The sequence below is a fragment of the Antechinus flavipes genome, chromosome X (genome assembly GCF_016432865.1).
Source record: "Antechinus flavipes isolate AdamAnt ecotype Samford, QLD, Australia chromosome X, AdamAnt_v2, whole genome shotgun sequence".
Taxonomy (NCBI): Eukaryota; Metazoa; Chordata; class Mammalia; order Dasyuromorphia; family Dasyuridae; genus Antechinus; species Antechinus flavipes.
Genome location: NC_067404.1, coordinates 37,363,967 through 37,384,498, shown reverse-complemented (window position 1 = coordinate 37,384,498; position 20,532 = coordinate 37,363,967). Strand labels below are relative to the sequence as shown.

Genomic DNA, 20,532 nt, shown 5'->3' with positions numbered 1-20,532 from the left:
CCCAGGGAAGTAATGGATAGGGAAATACTCAGCACAGAAAAAATGATGTTAAGCATGGGAGCCCTTCCAAATAGAGGATGATTCTGAGCACAAATAATGGGAGGCTAATGGTGAACCTGGGCACTGCAATGTGGCTTCCAGAATACCCCAGATCATACGTCTGGCCCAATGATTATGCTAGGAGTTGGCATCAGGCTGTAGGAGACATCAGAGGGGAAAACTGTAGAGATGTGGAGGCTCCCCTCTCAGCTCTACAATCTCTACCTTCCCTTGCTGTTCCCTGGAGAATAGCAGCAAACCCAGTAAATCTAAGATGGCTACTGGCCATCCTTCCCCCTCTGTCTTCACAGGCTGGGGGCCAAATACCAGGATCCAGCCTTTTTAACTATTTACCAGAAGCAAATAAATCTTCATCTGCACTTTGGAACCATCATCTTTCAGCTTCCCTACTTGCACAATCGACAAGCAAAAGTCGTGTGCTGCTGTCTGAACATGACTGACTTACCGCTGCTCCTGATTATTTGCTGTTCAGGATATCTTTTTGGTGCTGAAGGCACAGGTTAGTGTCTTGTTCAATTTCTTTTAACCATAGGTATAAATGAATGGCTAGGGGGACTTCGTTCTATTTGGTCAGGATGTCGGTATCAGCCAATGAGATAAAAAAAATATAGCAAGGGTGTATGTGACTTTGGGAGGTTCTGGCTTCTTCTGCTGTCAGGGCTCTGTTATTCATTCATTTATATCAGTTATGATCATCCAGAACATTTCATGGTTTTCTTAGCTGTAACATGTATTGTGAATTGCTTAGGCTACAGGAGATCTTTAAAATCATCTAGCCAAATTTTCTTAAGTGACAGAAGTAGAAACTGAGGCCTGGGGAAGGGGAGATCAGGGCATAACAAGAGTGCTAGATGATTGGGAGTCAGAATTCATGGGGTCAAGTCCTGCCTTCTTGTATGGTCTTAGCTAACTCCTTATTCCCTCTCTGAGTCTCAATTTCCCTCTTTGTCAAATAAGGGGGTTAGAGTAAGTGATCTCTAAGCCTACTCCTAGTTCAAACATTCCAGGATTCTGAAATTTGCCTTTGGAGTCCAGGTTTTAGATCTACTATTCTTTCCACTAGGCCCATGCAGACTCCCTTTTGGAGTCAGGCTTGGGCCTTGGAAATAAGACGCCCTTTACTTTCAACAATGCAATTCAGTGAATGAGTATTAATCACCTACTATGTGCCAGGCACTGTTCAAATACAAAAAAAAGGCAAAATACAGTTCCCACATTCAAGGAGTTTTACAATACAATGAATTATCCATCATCGCTTAAATCAAAAAAGGTTGTTTTGTTGTTGGGTCATTTTTCATTCTTGTCTGACTCTTTATGACTACATTTGAAGTTTGCTTCTTCTTTCAAAGATATTGGAGTGGTTTGCCATTTCCTACTCCAATTCCCCCTACTATGCACTTACTTTGCATTCTTATCTGAATAAACGTTAAGCTCCCACCTTTAAGCCTCTGACCACTGGTTTTGTCTTTGCATCCCCAGTGCCAACGAAGCCCCTGGTACACCAAAAGTAGTTTGGCAAATGTTTGTTGAATTGAATTGAACCTTACAGATGAGGAAACCAAGGGTCAGAGGTAAAAAGACTTACTCAAGTCCCCTCAATTTGTCTAACAAATGAGACTGAAACCCAGTTTTTCCTGACTCCAAGCCAGTAAGTCATCTACTACTAGACCTTGGTACTTTTCCTACACCTTCCTTTCCAAACAACCGGGTGAAATGAGAGTCACCATGCCAACTTGCTGTCTAGTGTTTACAAACTTCTCCACCTTTCAAAGTTATCCAAGGTACTTGAAAGGTAAACAGCTCCGCAAGGTCTAATTGCCTATTACTATTTTAAGAATCTTTTCCCACTTCAAGTTTGCAGGTTGCAGTGCTGCCATTTAACTTTTCATTAGAACACTGAGATTTCTCAGCAAACCCTATAGCCACTGTCACAGCTCAAAAGGAAGGACTTTCATCTGTTTCTAAGCTCTTGGAGTTGAGATTTTAGGAGTTTTTGTATTCAATACATATCTCTAGGGGAGGGAAGCAAGACTAAGAACTTGCTTAGGAATTGGACCATATTTGGGGGGGGGTTGCATTTAATAATATTTTATTTTTTCCATTCACATGGAAAGATAGTTTTCAACACCCATTTTTGTAAGATTTTGAGTTCCAAATTTTTCTTCCTTCCCTCCTCCTTAAGCCAGCAAGCAACCTGATATAGTCTATACACATTAAACATATTTCTATACTAGTTATGATGTGGAGGAAGAATCAGAATAAAAGGGGAAAAACATGAGAAAAAAAGTAATGATAAAAAATTAAAATCTCCTACTTTCATCTGCATTCAGACTTCATAGTTCTTTCTCTGAATGTGAATGGCATTTTTCATCACGAGCCTTTTGGAATTGTCTTGGATCACTTTTTTTGCTGAGAAGAGCCAAGTCCATCACCGTTGATCGTCACATAATCTTTCTGTTACTCCTGTATATAATGTTTTCCTGATTCTGCTCATTTCACTAAGCATCAGTTCCCCTAAGTCTTCCCAGGTTTTTCTGAAGTCCATCTATGAAGCATATTTTCACCAGGATATTGACAAGCTGGTGAATATCCAGGGGAAGGTGACTAAGGCTATAAGCTGGAGAATGGAGGCTATATTATTCAAGGACTTGGTAGAAAGGGTTAAGGACTTGGAGTTGCTTAGTAAGTGCAGAAGAGTTTGAGAAGAGAAAGAGTACTAACAAGAAGGAAGGCTTCCTGTAGGAGAGGACAACTGAGTGGAGGACTAAAGGAACTTAGAGATTCTAAAAAGAGACAAGGAATAAATGCCTTCCAGGCTTATTGGCTACTAGCCATTGCCAAGATATGAAAGTTGGGGATAGATTTTCATAACGCATGCTCATTTTTTTTAGCCTCTTTTTTTATTCTATGTATATCTTTTGTTTTTATGTGTGCTTTTCCTTAATAGGTTGTGGGGTTTACTTTGTAGATGAAGATAAAATGCCAACTCTGTGGCTTACTCTTGTTAGCAAGTGAGGCTGGAACATAGAATTCAAGAAAAGAAAAAATGAGAGGCTTGGAACAAGAGACTGGAGTCTCCATGGAGGGTTTTAAGTGTTTTGCTGAGGCGTTTGTATTTTACCCTAGAGAAAGGAGGGAGCCACCAAAGATGTTTGAGCAGGGGAGCAACATATTCAGACCTGTGTCTTATAAAGATGATTTTGGTAGTTATGTGGAAGATGGATTGACAAAAGGAAAGGGTGAAAATGGAAGCCCACAAGGAAGGCTAATGCATTACTCTGGGTGAGATGTGAAGAGAACCATCTAAGTGGATAGAAGAAGATGAATCAATCAGAAAGATGTTGCGAAGATAGAACTGACAAAATTTTGCAACTAATTGAAAATCGATGGGAGAGAACCAAGACTTGAGGATAATGACAGGAAAGAAGTGGTACCTTTAACAGATAACATGCTTAAAGAGGGAAATGAGTCACATTTTAGTCAGATTCAGTGTGAGATGACCATGGGGTTTCCAACCCAAACTCCCTTGGAAAGTTTACCTGATGAACTTCTAGCCTTTTCAGATCCTTTATTTTGGGGAAGAACTAGGGTCTTACTTTAAGGCATCTTTGAAAATTCCAGAAATTAATTTTATTTTATATATATCGTAAAGTACCCATATCCCCCCAAGTACCATCCTTCTCTGCTGCTTCACTGGGATGTGTCAGAGAGAGGGGCTGGCTTCTCAAAGCAGAGAATAAGCTCTGTTTGCGTGTGTGCCAACCTGAAAATGATTCTAGTATGATCCCACAGATGCCAGTGGACTATGTGTCTTTCATCTGAGAAAAAACCAATTTAACAAGCATTTATTAAGCAGTTAATATTTACCAGTCATATTGAAAGATACTGGGGGACAAAGAAAAAAGGAAAATCTCACTCAAAGACTTCAGATTCTGAGATAAGAACTCGCTGACAAAAATTTCTAAGAAAACTGAAAATAGTATGGCAGAAACTATGAAACATCTCACACCAAGATAAGGTTAAAATGGGTTCATGATTTAGGCAGAAAGGGTAATATTATAAGCAATTTAGGAGAGCAAGGTTTAGTTCATCTGTCAGGAATTTCTGACCAAACAAGAAATAGAAAACATTATGAAATCCAAAATGGACAACTGTGATTACATTAAATTCAATGGTTTTTGCACAAAAACAATTAAGGTAACATTAGAAAGGAAGCAGAAAGCTAGGAAATAATTTTTATAGCCAGTGTTTCTGATAAAAGTCTCATCTCTAAAACATATCAAGAACTAAGTCAAATTTATAAGAATACAAGTCATTCCCCAATTGACAAACCATCAAAAATATCAATACTTTTTTCAGATGAAGATAGTAAAGCCATCTATAGTCATATGAAAAAATGCTCCAAATCTCTTTTGATTAGAGAAATGCAAATTAAAGTAACTCTGAGATACTACCTCATACCTATTACATTTGCTAAGATGATAGGAAAAGATGATAAATGTGGGAGAGGATATAGGAAAAGTGGAACATTGATGCACATTTAGTAGAGTTGTGAACTGATCCAGCCATTCTAGAGATCAATTTGGAGCTATGCCCAAAGGACTATAAAACTGCATACTCTTTGATCCAGGAGTTCCATTACTGGGTCTGTATGCCCAAAGAGATAGATTATAAAAGAGGGAAAAGAACAAACACAAATGGTTGTAGTAGCTCTTTTTTGTAGTGTCAAGGAATTGGAAATTAAGTGGATGCCCATCAATTGAGGAATGGCTCAGTAAGTTGTAGTATTTGAATGTAAAGGAAGTCTATTGTTCTATAAGAAATGATGAGCAGGCAGATTTCAGAAAAAACCTGGGAAGATGGACACGAACTGATGCTGAGTGAAATAAACAGAACCAGGAGAACATCGCACACAGTAACAGCAAGATTATGGGACGATCACTTATGATAGACTTAGCTCTTCTCGGCAATGCAACGATCCAAGACAATTCCAATAGATTTGGGATGGAAAATGTCATCCAATACAGAGAAAAAACTAAGAAGACTTAATATGGATTGAAGCATACTATTTTAACTTTTTTTTTCTTTCTAATGGTTTTTCCCATTTGTTCTAATTTTTCTTTCACAGCATGACTAATATGGAAATATGTTTAAAATCATTCTAATGTATACTCTATATGAGATTGCTTGCTGTCTTGGGGAGGGGGAGGAAAGAGAGGAGGAAGAAAAAAATTGGAATTCAAAACCTTACCAAAATGAATGTTGAAAACTATCTACATGTGGTTGGAAAAAAATACTATTAAATGAAAAAAGAAGTAAAGTTCATAATAGTTTAGGTAGACTGACACAAGTAAATAAAATCTTTAAAAGAAAAAAATGAGAAGTTTACATTCTCCTAGGAAGAAATCAAGACATCCACAATAAGTCATTATACAACAATGCAAAATAAAAGAAGTGTTTGTGAGAGAAAAGATTCCAAGAGGTAGAGATGAAAAGGGGGATCATTTCAGGCAAGGGATAGGTGCAAAAGCAGGGAGGTGGTGGATGAAATGGACTTGAGTAACAACAAATAATCCATCAAGGCTAGAACATACATAACATGAACAAGAATAAGATTCTGGAGTAAGGTTCTGGGAAGATGGACTGGAGCCAGATTGTGAAGAGCTTTCAACACCAACCAGAGGAATTTGTATTTTATCCTAGCAGCAAAAGGAAGCTATTGATATTTGGTGTGGAAGTGGAATGGCCAAACCTGTGTTAGTGAAAGATCAATTGGATAGCTGCATGGAGTATGAATTGGGAAGAGGCCCAATCTGCCTTTACTGAGGCTCATCCCCAGAGGACCGAGTGGTAGATAATGAATGGCTTCAGCCTTAGCAACTCATGCATTCCATTTACTAAGAAGAAGACAGTGTGGGGCTGCAGTACCCACAGCCAAGAAATCTCCAGGCCTTGGTGTTTCCACATCTATCCAAATCTCAGTTCCTTAACTAAGATTAAAAGGACTTCAGTCCTCCAAAGTCATCAAAATATAAATAGTTCCTGAAGCCTGGAGGAGTGCCCAGGGTATCTGGATGCAGGGAACCTTCTCCCCCTAAAGGCACTGACAAGAGTGACAAGGGGCTAATCTGCAGCTAAAACTCCACCAAGCACCTGTCCTTTCAGGAATGTGTAGCCAAAATCTTTGGGCCACTGCTTTCTGAAAGGACACAGTGATCTTCCTTACTTCCAGGTCTGACCATATTCCTCCCCCTTCTCAAATTCCAGAGGCTCCCTATGACCTCCAAGATGAAATCTAAAAAATTTGTCATCCAAAATTCTGTGCAATCTAACCTCCCCTTACCTTTCCAGACTTCTGATACTCTTGACCCCCCGCCCATACACTTCGGTCCAATGACAATAACCTCCTTGCTAATGCTCAAATAATATACTCCATCTTTAGACTTGGGATTTTCACTAGACAGACCTAGACCACTCTTTCTCCTCATCTCCGGCTTCTGGCTTCCTTCAAGTCTCAGCTAAAATCCTTTCCCAACCCCTTTTAATTCTAATGCCTTCCCTCTGTTGAATGTTTCCTATTTTTGCTATATATAGCCTCTACGTACAGAGTTGTTTGCCCATCATCTCCCTCCCCATTAGATGATAAGATCCTTGAGCAAAATATCACCTTTTGTCTTTCTTTGCATCCTCAATGTTGGCACATTGGCTGACTGCAGCAACATGCTGGATTGCCTCAAGATGATTAGCAAGGATCTGATGAATTCTAATTTAATGATTTCTTTTGAACATCAGACCAAAAAAGGAAGTGTAGTGGTTTTTAGTACCAAAGGCCCTGGCTAAAAGAAAAAATTTAATTCCCAAAGATGGGTTCTGTAAGTTTCCCATGGGAAGACCAGCATTTTGGGTCCTGGTGGCAAATTGCCTTGAGGCTCATCTGGTTTGAAAATCAGACTTTTTCTTGGGGCTATTCTTTCCTGATCTCGATTCTCTTATGCCTATAATACATTTATTGACTTTTATTTCAGTTTTTCTGGACCATAAAAATGCCTCCAAGATTCTTAATCGGCCAAAAAGGTACAATTCAGGTAAACTGGAAGAATTTGTTCGAGGAAACCTTGAAAGAGAATGCAATGAAGAAAAATGTAGTTTTGAAGAGGCTCGAGAAGTTTTTGAAAACACAGAAAAGACAGTAAGTATTTCCCATTCTCTTCCCATTCTTTGTTATGGTATGCAGTTGTTTCAAAGTTCTCAAAGGCTCTGCCAGTAGAACTCCAGCCCTGATGGATCTCAGCAAAGTGGGCTTTAGTAGGCTTCAGAAGAAGCAGTCTAATGGAGAAAGAGTTTCCTCGCTGTATAGTTGGCCACAAATGAAGGATTGGAGGGGAAGAGTAGGACCACGATAACTCACAAGAACAAGATAACAGAAGGGGTTCCAAATCTATGTTGGAGAAAGGAGCACCCCATTGATGAAAGCACAAATCTGTACAAGTGAGAGATAAAGTAACAGTTTAACAATTTCCTGGACAATGTAGATGATGGAATATGGCAGATTTTGAATGCAACAGATTTTAAAGCATTTTTTCAAAATTCACCATTCATGATCTCAAAGAACAGACAATGATATCTACTTTGCCAAGGGTATGCTAGCAAGTGTTTAACAACCAGATTTCTAGGGGAAAAAATATGCTCGGCATACTTTTACATTTAACCTCATTAGAAATATTTTCTCCATCATTTTTTTGAACTTAAAAAATCAACAAAAGAACAAATCAAGCCCAGATTTAGAGTGTTTGATGATTTCCAGGGTATAAATTTTAAGAATTTGTTTTCAAGATCTGACATAATTGGGCTCCAGCTTATCTTCCTCACCTTCAGTCCAGAGGTTAGGATTAGATACATCATCAGACATGATCACCATATCAGGAATCATTTTGTTCAAGTGATTTTCTTTATCACAAGAGAGGCATCCATTGCATTTGAGCAATATATCCCAAAATGAATGCAATTTAAAAACCAAAAGTATCAACGAAAGTCGTTTTAAATATATAAAGAGATAAATGACATCATCATTTATTTTCTTCTATTACTTTCTCTTTTCTTCATAGACTGAATTTTGGAAGCAGTATGTGGGTAAGTATTGATTTCCTCTCACTGTAAAACAGATGAGACATATATAAATGCTGTCAAAAGGGATGCCGACCCATCAGCCTCATTCATGCTCTGACCCAGTTTTTGAGGTTGAAACCCTTCTGGGAGGTCTTATTTCCATTGGAGGTTTTCTGAGAACTGGGGTAGAGGCATCTGGCAAGATCAGTGTACATAATCCTCAGCTTTTACAGATGAGAGGTGGGGTCACACAGCTATAAAGTGAGGGAGCTAGACACCCAGCACTTTTAAGCTTCAAGTTCCATTTTTTTTAACTCTAGCCTTGCCACTTCCTCTCATAGGCACTAGCTAACAAGCAAGGGACAGAGGAGGAGATGGAAATCACAAACTAGTTGTTCTAATCCCTTGTCTCATTGGTCAATACTGCAATCCATCAATAAGTTTTTTATTAAATGCCTTCTATGTGGGCATCTAGAGCCTCAGCAGATAGAGCTCCAAGCCTGGAATCAAGAAGACCTGAGTTCAAATCCAGCTGGGGACCCTGGGCAAATCACTTTATCCAGTTTGCCTCAGTTTTCTCATCTGTCAAATGATCTGGAGATGGCATTGGCAAACCCCTCCAGTATCTTTTCCAAGAAAACCCTAAAGGAGGTCACAAAGAGTAGGACACAATTGAAAAATGACTAAACAAGAACTCAACTGTGTGCCAGGCACCGTCCTTAGTCCTGAAGATACAAAGGCAAAAGGCCATCCTCACCTTCCAGGATCTCACAATCTAATGGGAGAAACAAAGAGCTAAAGAATAATATAATAAGGATAAATAATGATTACAATATTATTTATATTTATTCTATTTAGCTCTATTAGGTTAATAAACAGAAAATACTCAATACAGGGAAGGCTCTAGAAGGTAGGGCTTTAGCTGGGGCTTAAAGGAAACCACCAGTCTGAGTTGAAAAGAGAGGGCATTCCAGATAGGGGAAGCAGCCAAAGAAAATGCCTAGAGCTGAGACATAGAATGGAAAGGAGGCCAGCATCACTGGATGGAAGAGCACCTACAGAAGAATGGGAGGTCTCGATTCTGAATGGTTGGAAGTTTTCATTGGAGGAGCAAGTTAAACTCTGTATATGACTGGCACAGCGGCTTGGTGGAGTCAAGAGTAAGAAGTTAGACTTAGGAGTTGTCAGGATCTGAGTTCAAAAGTTGCCTCTGATGCTTATTAGCTGTATGACCTGAGCAAATCACTTAAACAGCCACAAATTCAGCTGGAAAATGGAAAATGGAAAATTATAGCACCAAAAGTTTAAGTTAGACAGTGCTTTGCATTTCAGCGGCTATTATTACTATTGCTATTACTCTTCTATAGGTATAGTCTTTCCCTTTTCTTTTACTATTACCAAGGGAAGCCAAGGCCTTCACTCAAATGCAAAGCCTCCAAGTCCCAGAACTCTGGCCTCAGTCCTGCCTTAGGCCCAAACCTAGAACTGTAGATCTTGGAACTTGATACTTAAGGTCTCTTTTCTTCAGGCACATCACCACTTCATGGAGTGGTCCCTAGTAAGTCCCCAGTAAGAACATAAGAGGCCAGGATTCTAGCTCCACTTCAGCTACTAATTAGCAGTGTCATCTTGTACAACCCTTGGTGGGTAGGGACCTTGAGTCCCACCTCAGATACTTGCCAGCTGTGTGACCTTGGGGGAAGCCAGTGAACCTTTTGCAGCCTCAGTCTGATCTTGTAAAATGGGGCTGGAACTTAACCCAAACCGCCATTTGCCTAGCTTTGTAGCTTGCCGAGTAAACCTTAGATATATGTCGCTGGTGCTCGATCCTGTGAGGTAGATACCACAGGCATTATCTCCAATTGACAGATGAAGACACAGAGGAGCAGAGAAGCTAAATGAGTTTTCCATGCTCATATAAGTTCTATGTACCAGACATTAAATTTGAACTCAGACACTGTCTCCAAGCCCAGCACTCTAGTCACCACATGCCCCACCCCAACATCCCTTCTGAATCACCACCCAGAGTTATATTAGGAGAGAATACATCCAAAGTGCTTGGCAACCTCAAGGAAGATTGGGTTCAAACTCTGTCTTGGCTGTAGGCCATACTGGTTATCTCTCGATGCTAACTAAGTTACCTTTAACTTGAAGTTACCTAATAACTTTAAATTGCAGTTATTTATCTTCATTTGTGGAAGGATATTTCAGTAACCTAAGCCAATGGAAACAGATTCAGCCCCTATCCTTATTCCATACCGCCCCCCCATATTCCATACCGCATAGTATGATGGATAGAGAGAGATGCACTCAAGAGCCAGAAAGAATTGGGTTCAAGAACCCCCTCTGGCTACCGATCCTAAGCAAATTGTCCAATTTCTTAGTGCCCTCAGCCAATTGGCTAAGACTCTAAGTTACAGGACAGGTTGCAGAAGGAGTTTCCTCACCTGGCAGTTCCCTTCAGTAAAGTAAAGGCAAATCAAACTCCTATTTCCATTACATATTCACTAGCCCACTTTGCAGCTTCTCTGTAAAATGAGATGGCTGGGCAAGCTGAACTCCAAGGTTTCTTCTGGCTCTGTCCATCGATGACTTCATGACTGTTTATCCAAACCAAGTTTTTTCAGTAAAGAGTGACTCAGCAGCTCTCCAGATGAATGTCTCACTTGGTGGGAGGTACCGGCCCCTCTTTTCTAACCCCTCTTAACCTTTAGTTCTGCCTGATCCCCCAGCAAACCCCAATAAGCCCATAAGGGAAGACTGAAGGCGAGATGAAGTAAGGCTGGCTGCCAGGCCCTGCTTCAGCCACCGAGTGGCTGCAGAGCTGGCTGGAAGCCCAGGCCCTTCACTGCAACATCCTCAATAATTCAGAGGAGTCAGCCCTTAATGGAACGTGCTAGCAGAGTTTGTTTGGAAACAAGTTCCCAGCGTTGCTGAGAACATAAACCGGTGCTACCATCTTTTGTCACTGCTCTCATGAAATCAAAAGAAATTAGAGCATTTGGACAAACATGTGCTGGGACAAGCAGCATAGGGGAATATGATCGCCTAATTGGGGCGAGTGGTTTTCCCCCGAGGAAGGAATGATAGTCCCTGCACTGGGCCCACAGAGCTGGGGCAAGAATTTGTGGCAGGGATGGTGAAGTGATAGAACTGGCACAGCATTGAGAGCCCCATGGGACAAAAAGCATAGAGAGAAAAAGTCAAATATGGGTCAAGAGCACAAGATGAACAGGACAGGTTGGGAAAGGCAAGGTGGTGTCAATTTAGAGAAGTCCTCGAACACCAGCCACAAGTTAGCAGGAAAGAGGGAGCCAGTGAAGATTTTTCAGCAGACTAACATGAACAAATTAATGCAAAAGAAGGACTATTCTGGCAGTGATATAAAAGGGAGATTAGAAGGAGAGGATCCTGAGCAAATCATCACTTCAACATTCTGGTCCTCTTCAGTAAAATGTCAAGGCTGGACTAGATGATGTCCGAGGTCCCTTTCAGCTCCAGACCTCTGATTCTGTGTGTGACAAATTCTGGGAAAGTCCCTTCACCTTCCCTTCTGGTGAAGGAGTTAGATGAGATGAGTCCTTAGGTCCTTTCCAGCTCTAGATCATCTGTAAAATTGGGGATTGGACAAGATGTCCTCTAAGGTCCCTTCCAAGAGTAAAGTCCTATGACTTGTAAAGGAGTGCAGACCAGGAAGAGGCTGTATACTAGAGGTGACAGCAATGGGAATAGGGAAGAGTAGGCAGAGGAGAGAGGTGTTTGGTGGTGGTGGTGGGGAACAGGGGGAGGAAATCAATAGAACCCAGTAATTGATGATACAAAAAATGATGGTGAAGGAAAATTCAAAGGTAATCCACGGATTTGGCCATGGAAGACTACACATACAAGGGTGCTAGAGGCAAAAATAGTAGAGCCTTAAGGAAGAATTGGTTGAGGTGGAAAGATAATGAGCTTAGTTTGGGACATAGGTAGTTTGAGATGTTGATGAGACATCTTCATGAAGAAGTGCCATGGTCATTTGGAAGTGTGGGTTTGGAGTACACAAGAAACATCAGGGCTAGAGACCAGTTTGGAAATTTCCAACCAAGGGGTGGTAGGTAAAGGCCATGAAAGCAGATGAGATTGCCAAAGGGAAAAATGTAGAGAGAAATGAGAGCTGCAGGTAAACTTTGGGGGATCACCTATATTGTGAAGTTGAGATAAAAACAAGGAGCTACCCAAAATGTAGTTAGAGAAACAAATGGAGAACCAGGAAAATGAAAGGGCTCAGAGACCAAGGAGAAGAGAGTATTCAGGGAGGAATGGTTAACAGTACAAAATGCTAAACAGAGGTCAAGGACTATGGGGCCAGACAAAGACCACAGGACCTGGCTATTAGATCACTGGTGACCTTAAAGAGAGCACTCAGAAAAAAACCTGCAAAGATAGCAGCCACTTTATGTTGATTTGACGAATTGGAGGCAATGAGTATAGACATTTAGCAGTAAATAGGAAAAAAGAGATGAGACTGTAGCTGGATGACATGGAAGAGCCAAAGGAAGATTTTTGTTTATGACTGTATGTTTATAGATTGACAGGAAAGAGGTAGTGGAAGGGGAAAGATTGAATATACATGAAGGAGGGATGGATGCAGTCTAGAACAGTATCCTAGAGAAAACGGGGGCGGGGGGCGGGGAAGGGGATTGAGAGATTCAATAAAGGAGTCAGCCTGACTAATACCACTATTAGTGGTATTAGTATATTATTAGTCCCTATTCTGGGACTAAAAGCAAGGGGGAAAGGGCTAAGGATTCTTAATTTTGAAGAGTGGAAGAGTAGGTAACTATCCTTATGCTGATGAGCTGCTCTAACCCTAACCAGGGTGGTTCCTTGTTAGACACGCGTGTAACCAACCCAAAGCTTTCTTAGCTTGGTAGCAGCTGCCAGAGATCGTGCTCCCCTAACACAGTCTTCAAGGACTCAGGACTAACCACCTCCGTGCTAGGAGGAGGCATCGGAAGAGTGGAAGAATATGAAAAAAGCTTTCCCACTACCTGGAGCTTTATAGTAATGGCAGTACCCTAAGTCTCAAGCAACATGACTGATACATGAAGGTCTAGGTAAAAGCACTGTTAAATGAATGCACAATCTCTACAAAATAAGCAGCATTGGATAAAAGAAGTGGCACTGGGTGCAGAAGATCAGAGGGAGGTCTAGTTGTGTATACATGTACATGGAAGAAGAAGTCTTGATTCTCTGGGCTCAAATATAAGTCCTTTCCATGTACCTTAAAGTGTAACTGAAGCCTTGAGAGCCAGAGGACTTATAAAAAGATCTGGTGGCTGTCCTTGGGAGAGCGTCAGTTACTGAGGTATCCCACCTCTAATGTTCTGCTCTCATTTTCAGGATATGTACAGTCCAAATTCAGTGCTCCTCTCACAACACTAACACTATCCTTCATTCTTTAGGGAATTCTCCTAGAAACCCCCAAATATTGAGATCATTAATGTTTGAAAGCAACTAGCTTGTATTTCAAATCGGTGGTTCTATAGATACTGAATACAACCTCCTCCCCTCTCTGTATTTGGGAATCTGAGGGGTAGAAGTGGGTTCTGTGGGTAGCTTCTCTGCTAATTCAGTATGCTATTCTTTCAATCTCAAAGATGGAGATCAATGTGAGTCTAATCCCTGCTTAAATGGAGGTGTGTGCAAGGACGAAATCAATTCCTACGAGTGCTGGTGCAGAAAGGGATATGAAGGAAAGAACTGTGAATTAGGTAAGTCAATACCATCCAGAATTGATTCCTGTTAAGAAACAGCTCGACACACAAAATGGGCAAATACAACAATATAATTCACAGTGTTTACTTGCTGCTTTCTAAAACATCAGCTACATTTGTGATTTCTATGAGGTAACCGCCTAGCATCACATTGTCCTTATGAGGATACACAATGGCTTGGAGGCTATACCAAGAACAGTGAGGTAGTTTTGAAAATAACAAAGAAACCTAGCTTTTGTCTGCAGGCTACCTTCCCAGCACCAAACTACAGGGTACTACCGATTGCTGGCTGTTAAAATGGCCTTGGAGCAACTGGACTTGTCAATTCAGCACAACTTAATCTGCTAAACATCTATTAAATGCCTACTGTGTACAAGGCACTGGGAAGATGATGATATTCCAAAGGGCTTCAATTTCTTCAAGGCAAGAATTTTCTCCAAAGAAGCAAATTGAGGCTCGTCCATGCCCATCATGCCTTACTCTTCTCCATGTCTTCCTGGAAGTTCATCATCAGGAGAAAGGATGAGAATATACTCAGGCTGCCAGGGGACCTTCTCTGTATTCTCTTCACATCATAAAGTTATCTATGGAGCCCGAGGTGGGCCACTGCTTAGCCTTCATACTTGCCATGTGACCAGTCCAACTTCTTATTCACTCATACATTTCTCAGAAGACTTCCTTGACGATGTTTTCCTGTGTAGTCCTCGCTGCTTGTTGCTGACCACCCTCACTTCTCTCCATTGCTAAGGCTGCAAAGAGAAAAGGGATAAGTAGCCATGTCCTTAAGAAGCTTACATATAATTCAATTCTACCAGAATTTATGACATGCTTACTCTGTGCCAGGCACTGTGAGAGAGCAATACAAAACAACGATGATGAGCACTTCTGCCCTCAAAGAGCTTACGGTCAAAACTGGATTTTTCTGGCGATCCCTCTCTACCAAGAGCAAAGCATCTTATGGATTCTTAACAAGCTTTAATCATTCCCTCCATCAGGAATCACAGAAAATGCCAAATGGAACTGCTTTTTCAGCAAAATTTCATGGTCACACAGAACGAGGGAATCGCCTATCTGAAATTTCAGTTAGGTGAACCAGCGCTCACTTCCCTCCACAGTCCAAGTCTTCCTCATCAAACCTTTTTACATGCTCTTTTCATGGACAAAATCAATCTAGTAATCTGCATTTCTCCAACATATTTATGGATAGGGAGTCTTATAAGACTGAACTTCCTAGCCCACATCAGATACTTAATATCTGTATGATCCTGGACAAGTCACTTCTGTGAAATGAACCTCACTTTTCTCAACTGTAAAATCAGAGACTGATCTCTATGACTTCTGAGGCCCTTCTAACTCCATACCTAGATCCCAAGATCCTTTGATCCTATGACCTTATCAACAACTTCCTTCTACCCCTCTACCCAATGCTAATTCCATCCTGAAAAGCTATTTCCTGAGCTTGGGTGATGGACCAGTCCAAGCAAAACTATAACTTCTTCAGCTCAATGTTTACCATCTCCAGATGAAGATGGGAAACTACTTGAGGAAGGAATCCAGTGCTGATAGATGATTCTTTTTTTTCTCCAAAACTCAAATAGAACAAGGAGAGAGGACTAGGGCTCACAGGTCTCATGCCTCCAAGAGAAGAATACAATGAGCAGACATAAGAAGCCATACCAGCTAAAAAGAGGAAGAGAATCAAAGGGACATAAACATGGAGGTGCCTCTTGTTTGTGTGGAGAACAGAACCAAGCCAGGAGCCACAGTCAGCCATAAAGGTACCAGGAAATCCATGCAGGATGAAAGCATGATGTAAAGACTGTCTCTCTTCAAAACATGGCCTCCCTTGCCCCCAGATTAAAAAGAATACAACATTAGGCAAAGGGAAGAGGAGGGAGAAGAGATGAGGAAGGAGGAAGGCCAGCCTCTGGTTGATTCTCTGAGTCCCAGCTTTGAGCCCATTCTTTCAGCATGAAGAGCTGCTGATTCTGCAGTGGTCGAAAACAGCTTCCAGTCTTTCATTTCTTTATTTATTGGTGTTTTTTGGAGGGGTGCTCAATCACTTCCGTTCTAGCTAGCAGCATTCACCTGAAATGCACTCAACCCTGCTCTAGAATGTCCCCAGCCTAATGCAGCTCCCCTTAAGGTAGAAACAAGAAGAAATCTTTGAAGTAGTTACTTATTATCAGCTTAAATAATGAAAGCCTGGGAGCTGAGGGAATAACCCAATTACGCATTCAATAAAGAAAGCATAATTGAAACTGGTCCCTAGCATTAAATATTCCTAAATGACTTTATTGTCTCAAAAAAAAACTTTAGGGGCCCAAGGGAAAGCAATTGCTGGCTCTCCTGGGGCCTGTAGCTGGTCTGGGCTCAGTAGCATATGGATCTCTAGGTTGACTCAGAATGGAGGAAGGGCCTGTTCCTCTCAGCTCAGCAAGTTACAAGTCTGGAGGTTTTTTCTTTTTCATTTTTTTAACTTGGAAATTTTATGTTTTTGTTCTTAAGTTTTAGCAAACAGCAAGTGAAGTATAATTATTTTCTTACCTAAAGTTGAACTGAAAAAAAGAGAATTGTACATGAAACTATGAATCACTGGGGTATACAGCTGGCTTTTCTTTTTAAATATAGAATAAATTCAACATGTAATTTCAAGAGCCACCACCCTCCCTCTAGTTTGGGATTCTCTCTGGCCTTCTGTTCTCCTCTATGCATTTTTTAAAATGCTTTAATGACCTGCTTTCCTTTTGCTTTCTGGAGGGAGAGCAAGCCCATATTCTCAATCTTAACTAAACAAACAAATAAATGAACTCTTGCAACAGTCAAGCAAAACAAATTCCCACTTTGGCCATATCTGAAAACATCAGTTTTTTTCTTCATCTTGAGTCCTCCGATTGGAGGTTTTATAAAGGAGCTAAAAGGGAGCAAATCACTTACTATCTTTGGGCCTCAATTTTCTCATCTGTATAATGAAGAAGTCAGCTCTAGGGTCTCTTCCAGCACTAATATCTTCTCAATCTATATAGAACTTTTAACACAATAATAATAAAAACATATCTACTGGAACCAGAGAAGCATAGAAATAAATATATTTTTGTCACGCTTAACTAAGGCAAGAAGGAGATTAGGCTGGGGCAATAGACAATACACATGATTCTAAAGTGACCTTTTTTAAGAAAAAAATTCTTAGGTTTCCCCTTCCCACCTTCCCCTGGGACTCTGCTCCCCTTCTGCAGAGGAATATGTGAGAAGGGACTGAGATCACTGCCGTGACCCTAGGCAGCAGACCCACCCAATGACAAGCACTGAATGTTGGAAGGGACCTATAAGACAAACTACTTTAACCCCTTGATGGAGGAAATCCAGGCTTCCCAGCTCTCAGGTCCTTTGAGTGGAGAAGTGACTGCCCCCACATCAGAGGGTCATAGATTCAGGCTGGGAAGGGATCCTAGAAATAACCTAGCGAGTGGATTCTAGCCCAGTCCCTTCATTTTGCCACTCAGTTCCGGGATCTGCCCAAGGTTACACTGCTAGCCAGGAGCAGAGCCAGGATTCAACCAGTCTAGTGTCTGCTCCTGTTACATGGCCTTTCCTGCACCCCTAGTGCCATGTCCCTTTCAAAAATATTCATTTGTTCAGTCATTTCAATTATGTGTCCAATTTTCTTGGTGACTCCATTTGGGATTTTCTTGACAAAAGCACTGGACTGGTTTGCTGCTTCCTTCTCCAGCCCATTTTAGATTTGGAAACTGAGGCAAACAGGGTGAAGCGACTTGCCTAGGGTCACACAGCTAGTAAGGGGCTGAGGCCAGGGTGGAACTCAGGAAGATGAGCTTTTCTGACTCCGGGCCTGGTGCTCTATCTGCTGGGCTACTTACCTGCCTACCCTTTCAAGGGTACAGAGCTCATAATCCCTCCACCAGCTGAGAGGGATAGATATTTCATAACAGACAGGTTTCTGTATTCTGTATTCTGGCATTTCTACTTCAAATATGAAGACTTCCACTCTTCTAAACAGTGCTGCTTTTTCTCTGTGTTAGGGCTGGCTACAGAGCTATGAAAGTTGGGAATTAGGCAAATTCTGCTAAATGAATAACAACAATGAACTCTGAGGTGATCTCATTACCCAGAAAGCCTTTCTGTTGTTATTGTCAGAGAGGAAAAGGGACTAGCTAAAAGGAAAAGGAGAAAATGGGAACATAAACCCTCCCATCATAAAGTTGATTCTAAGTCACTGGGAATGAGCAGAGGCATCTTGTATTAACATGGGGTGTTTGGGAAGAAGGGGGAGATAGAAAGGAGAAGGATGCATCATGAGAGCTAGTATTTTAAAGGGTGAGCTCTTCAAGAATCCCAGAATGTCAGGGATAAGGGTCTGGCACAGCTTTTCCTCCACCTGCCTCAGTTTACAGAGAAGGAAATCGAGGGCCAACAAAGAGACTGGCCCCAGATTATATAACTCAATTAACCAACCAAGAAGTATTGAATAAGTATCTACCATATGCCAGGCATTGTGCTAAATTCTGGGGCTACAAATACAGTGAAAGAAACAATGTCTACTTGCAAAGGGCTTGTGTTCTAATTATCCAAAAGAAATTTAAACACAATATAGTTTTTTAATGGTAGTTTAGGAAGGAAGGCAGTAGCAGCTGGAGAGATCAGGAAAGGCTTCATGCAGGAGGTGATTTGGGGGCTGTGTCTTGAAGGAAGAGAGGGATTCTTTGAGATGGAGGAAAGGAGAGAGGGTATTCCCTGAAGGGGGAAAAACCAGTACAAAGGCATGACAATGGAAGATGGAGGGTTAGGTACAAAGAATGGAAAGGCCAGTTGGACTGGACTGGGGAGTGCTATGGGAGGCAGAGGAATATGCAAAGAGGCTAGGAGTAAATGTAGAAGTTCAGGAAGTGAAAGGTCTCAAAAACTAGAGTGTACAGTTAACTTTAGAGGCAATATGGAAGCAGTGGAGTTGAGAGAGTAGGGGAATAAGTAGGGGAGTAATATAGTTGGTTCTATACCTAAAAATCACTTTGTTAGTAGTGTGGAGCATGGATTAGAGTAGGGAAAGATTTGAAGCATGGAGACTAAACAAAAGAGTTACAATAACCGCAGAGGGCTTGAACTAAGGGGAAAGCCATGTTGGGACGACAAGGATAGGGTTTCAGAAATGTTTGGGGGGTAGAAATGTTGTTTGGTAACAAATTAGATGTATGGGGTAAGGGTCAGTGAAGAATTGAGGAAGAGACAGGTTAAGAACCTAGAAGACTAGAAAGGTGGTGGGACCTTCAGGAGAAATAGAGAGGTTCTGAAAAGGGATGGATTGAGGGGAAAGAGAGAAACAAATTCTGTTGTGGATGTGTTGACCTCAAGAAGTCTCTGGGATATCTAGTTACCAGCTAAGTAACTGGTGACGTGGAGCTGGAGTCCAGGGAAGAAATGAGACCAGACCTGGATATAAAGATCTGGGAGTCATCCTATAGGAGATAGGAGGTCACCCAAAGAGAGAATGGAGAGAAAGAAGGACTGGGGCCCAGGACAGAACCTTGGGAGACTATGCACAGTTCAGCTGTGTCACATGGGTGATGAAACATGGGTGAAAGGAGTCTCATGAGAGCAGAGAAAGACAGTAGACTAGAGGAGAGAGTGGGCAATAGGGTCAAAAGCTACAGTTGGCCTACAAAGAAGGATGAGGCCTGGCAAAAAGCCCAGGAAATTTGATATATAAGAGATCACTGGTAACTGAAGAGAGCACAACGTCAGGGAAGATTGCAAAGGGTTGAGGAATGAGAGAGAGGAGGGGAAGTGAAGCAGCATGTGTGGACAGCTTTGGCTCAGGAATAGATGAGAGGTAACTTTGTGGTAGGAAAGTCTAGTGAAGAGAGGTTTTTTCTAACTTTGTAAATTTGAGGGAGACTTGAAAATTTTGGAAAGCAATGCTGGAACCAGTAGATAGAAAGAAATTAAAGATTAAAGAGGGGTTAGGGTAGCAACCAATGTTGTCATCTTCTGGAGAAGAAAGGCAGTTACAGAATAAGGGCACATGCCTTCTCAACTCTAGCTCCTAACCTAGAACCCTTTTCTGCCAATGACTCCATCACTCACTATGAACATAGGCCCCCTTGAATGTGCAGGGCAAGGATGAAGGTGGGAAATGACCACAGCAGTCACATGACACAGAAACCGAGCTGGGGGATGAAGGGTGACCCAGATAGGGCCAAAGGGCTCTTTCCATCGTAAGCCTCTCACCTCATCTGCAGATTGGCTGAAAACTCTCTCCAGGTCTTGTTTGCTTTGGCTGTACACTTTCCCATTTCTGGGAAGAAATAAAGTGATACCAAGTGAAAGGGAAAATAGGCAAGGTTATCAGCATGGACTGGAGTGGGGTAGGTGGGGAGAGCAGAGGAAGGTTTTTTTTGTTTTTTTTTTTAAGTCCAAAGTCACATTCATATTCATTAAAAACAGCTACAATCCTTCTTGGGAATTATCTCTGAGACTGGGTGGAATTTCAGTCCCTGTAGTGCCCCCTTGGGAAAATATTTACTTTTTGCTTTACCTTTTAGCAGTGCTGCTGCATAGTGAGGAAAACACGGAATTTGGAGTCAGGACACCT

General features: G+C 41.4%; 1 protein-coding gene across 1 annotated transcript in view; it reads left to right on the top strand.

Moving 5' to 3' along the window:
* The first annotated feature begins 477 nt into the window (after positions 1–477).
* The window catches only part of F9 (coagulation factor IX), a 42,818-nt gene continuing 22,763 nt past the window's right edge, over positions 478–20,532 (top strand). The window contains exons 1-4 of the mRNA XM_051968036.1: positions 478–559; positions 7,086–7,249; positions 8,166–8,190; positions 13,809–13,922. Coding sequence (XP_051823996.1) covers positions 493–559; positions 7,086–7,249; positions 8,166–8,190; positions 13,809–13,922 — 370 coding nt within the window. The 5' untranslated portion in view covers positions 478–492. The remainder of the gene's footprint in view (positions 560–7,085; positions 7,250–8,165; positions 8,191–13,808; positions 13,923–20,532) is intronic.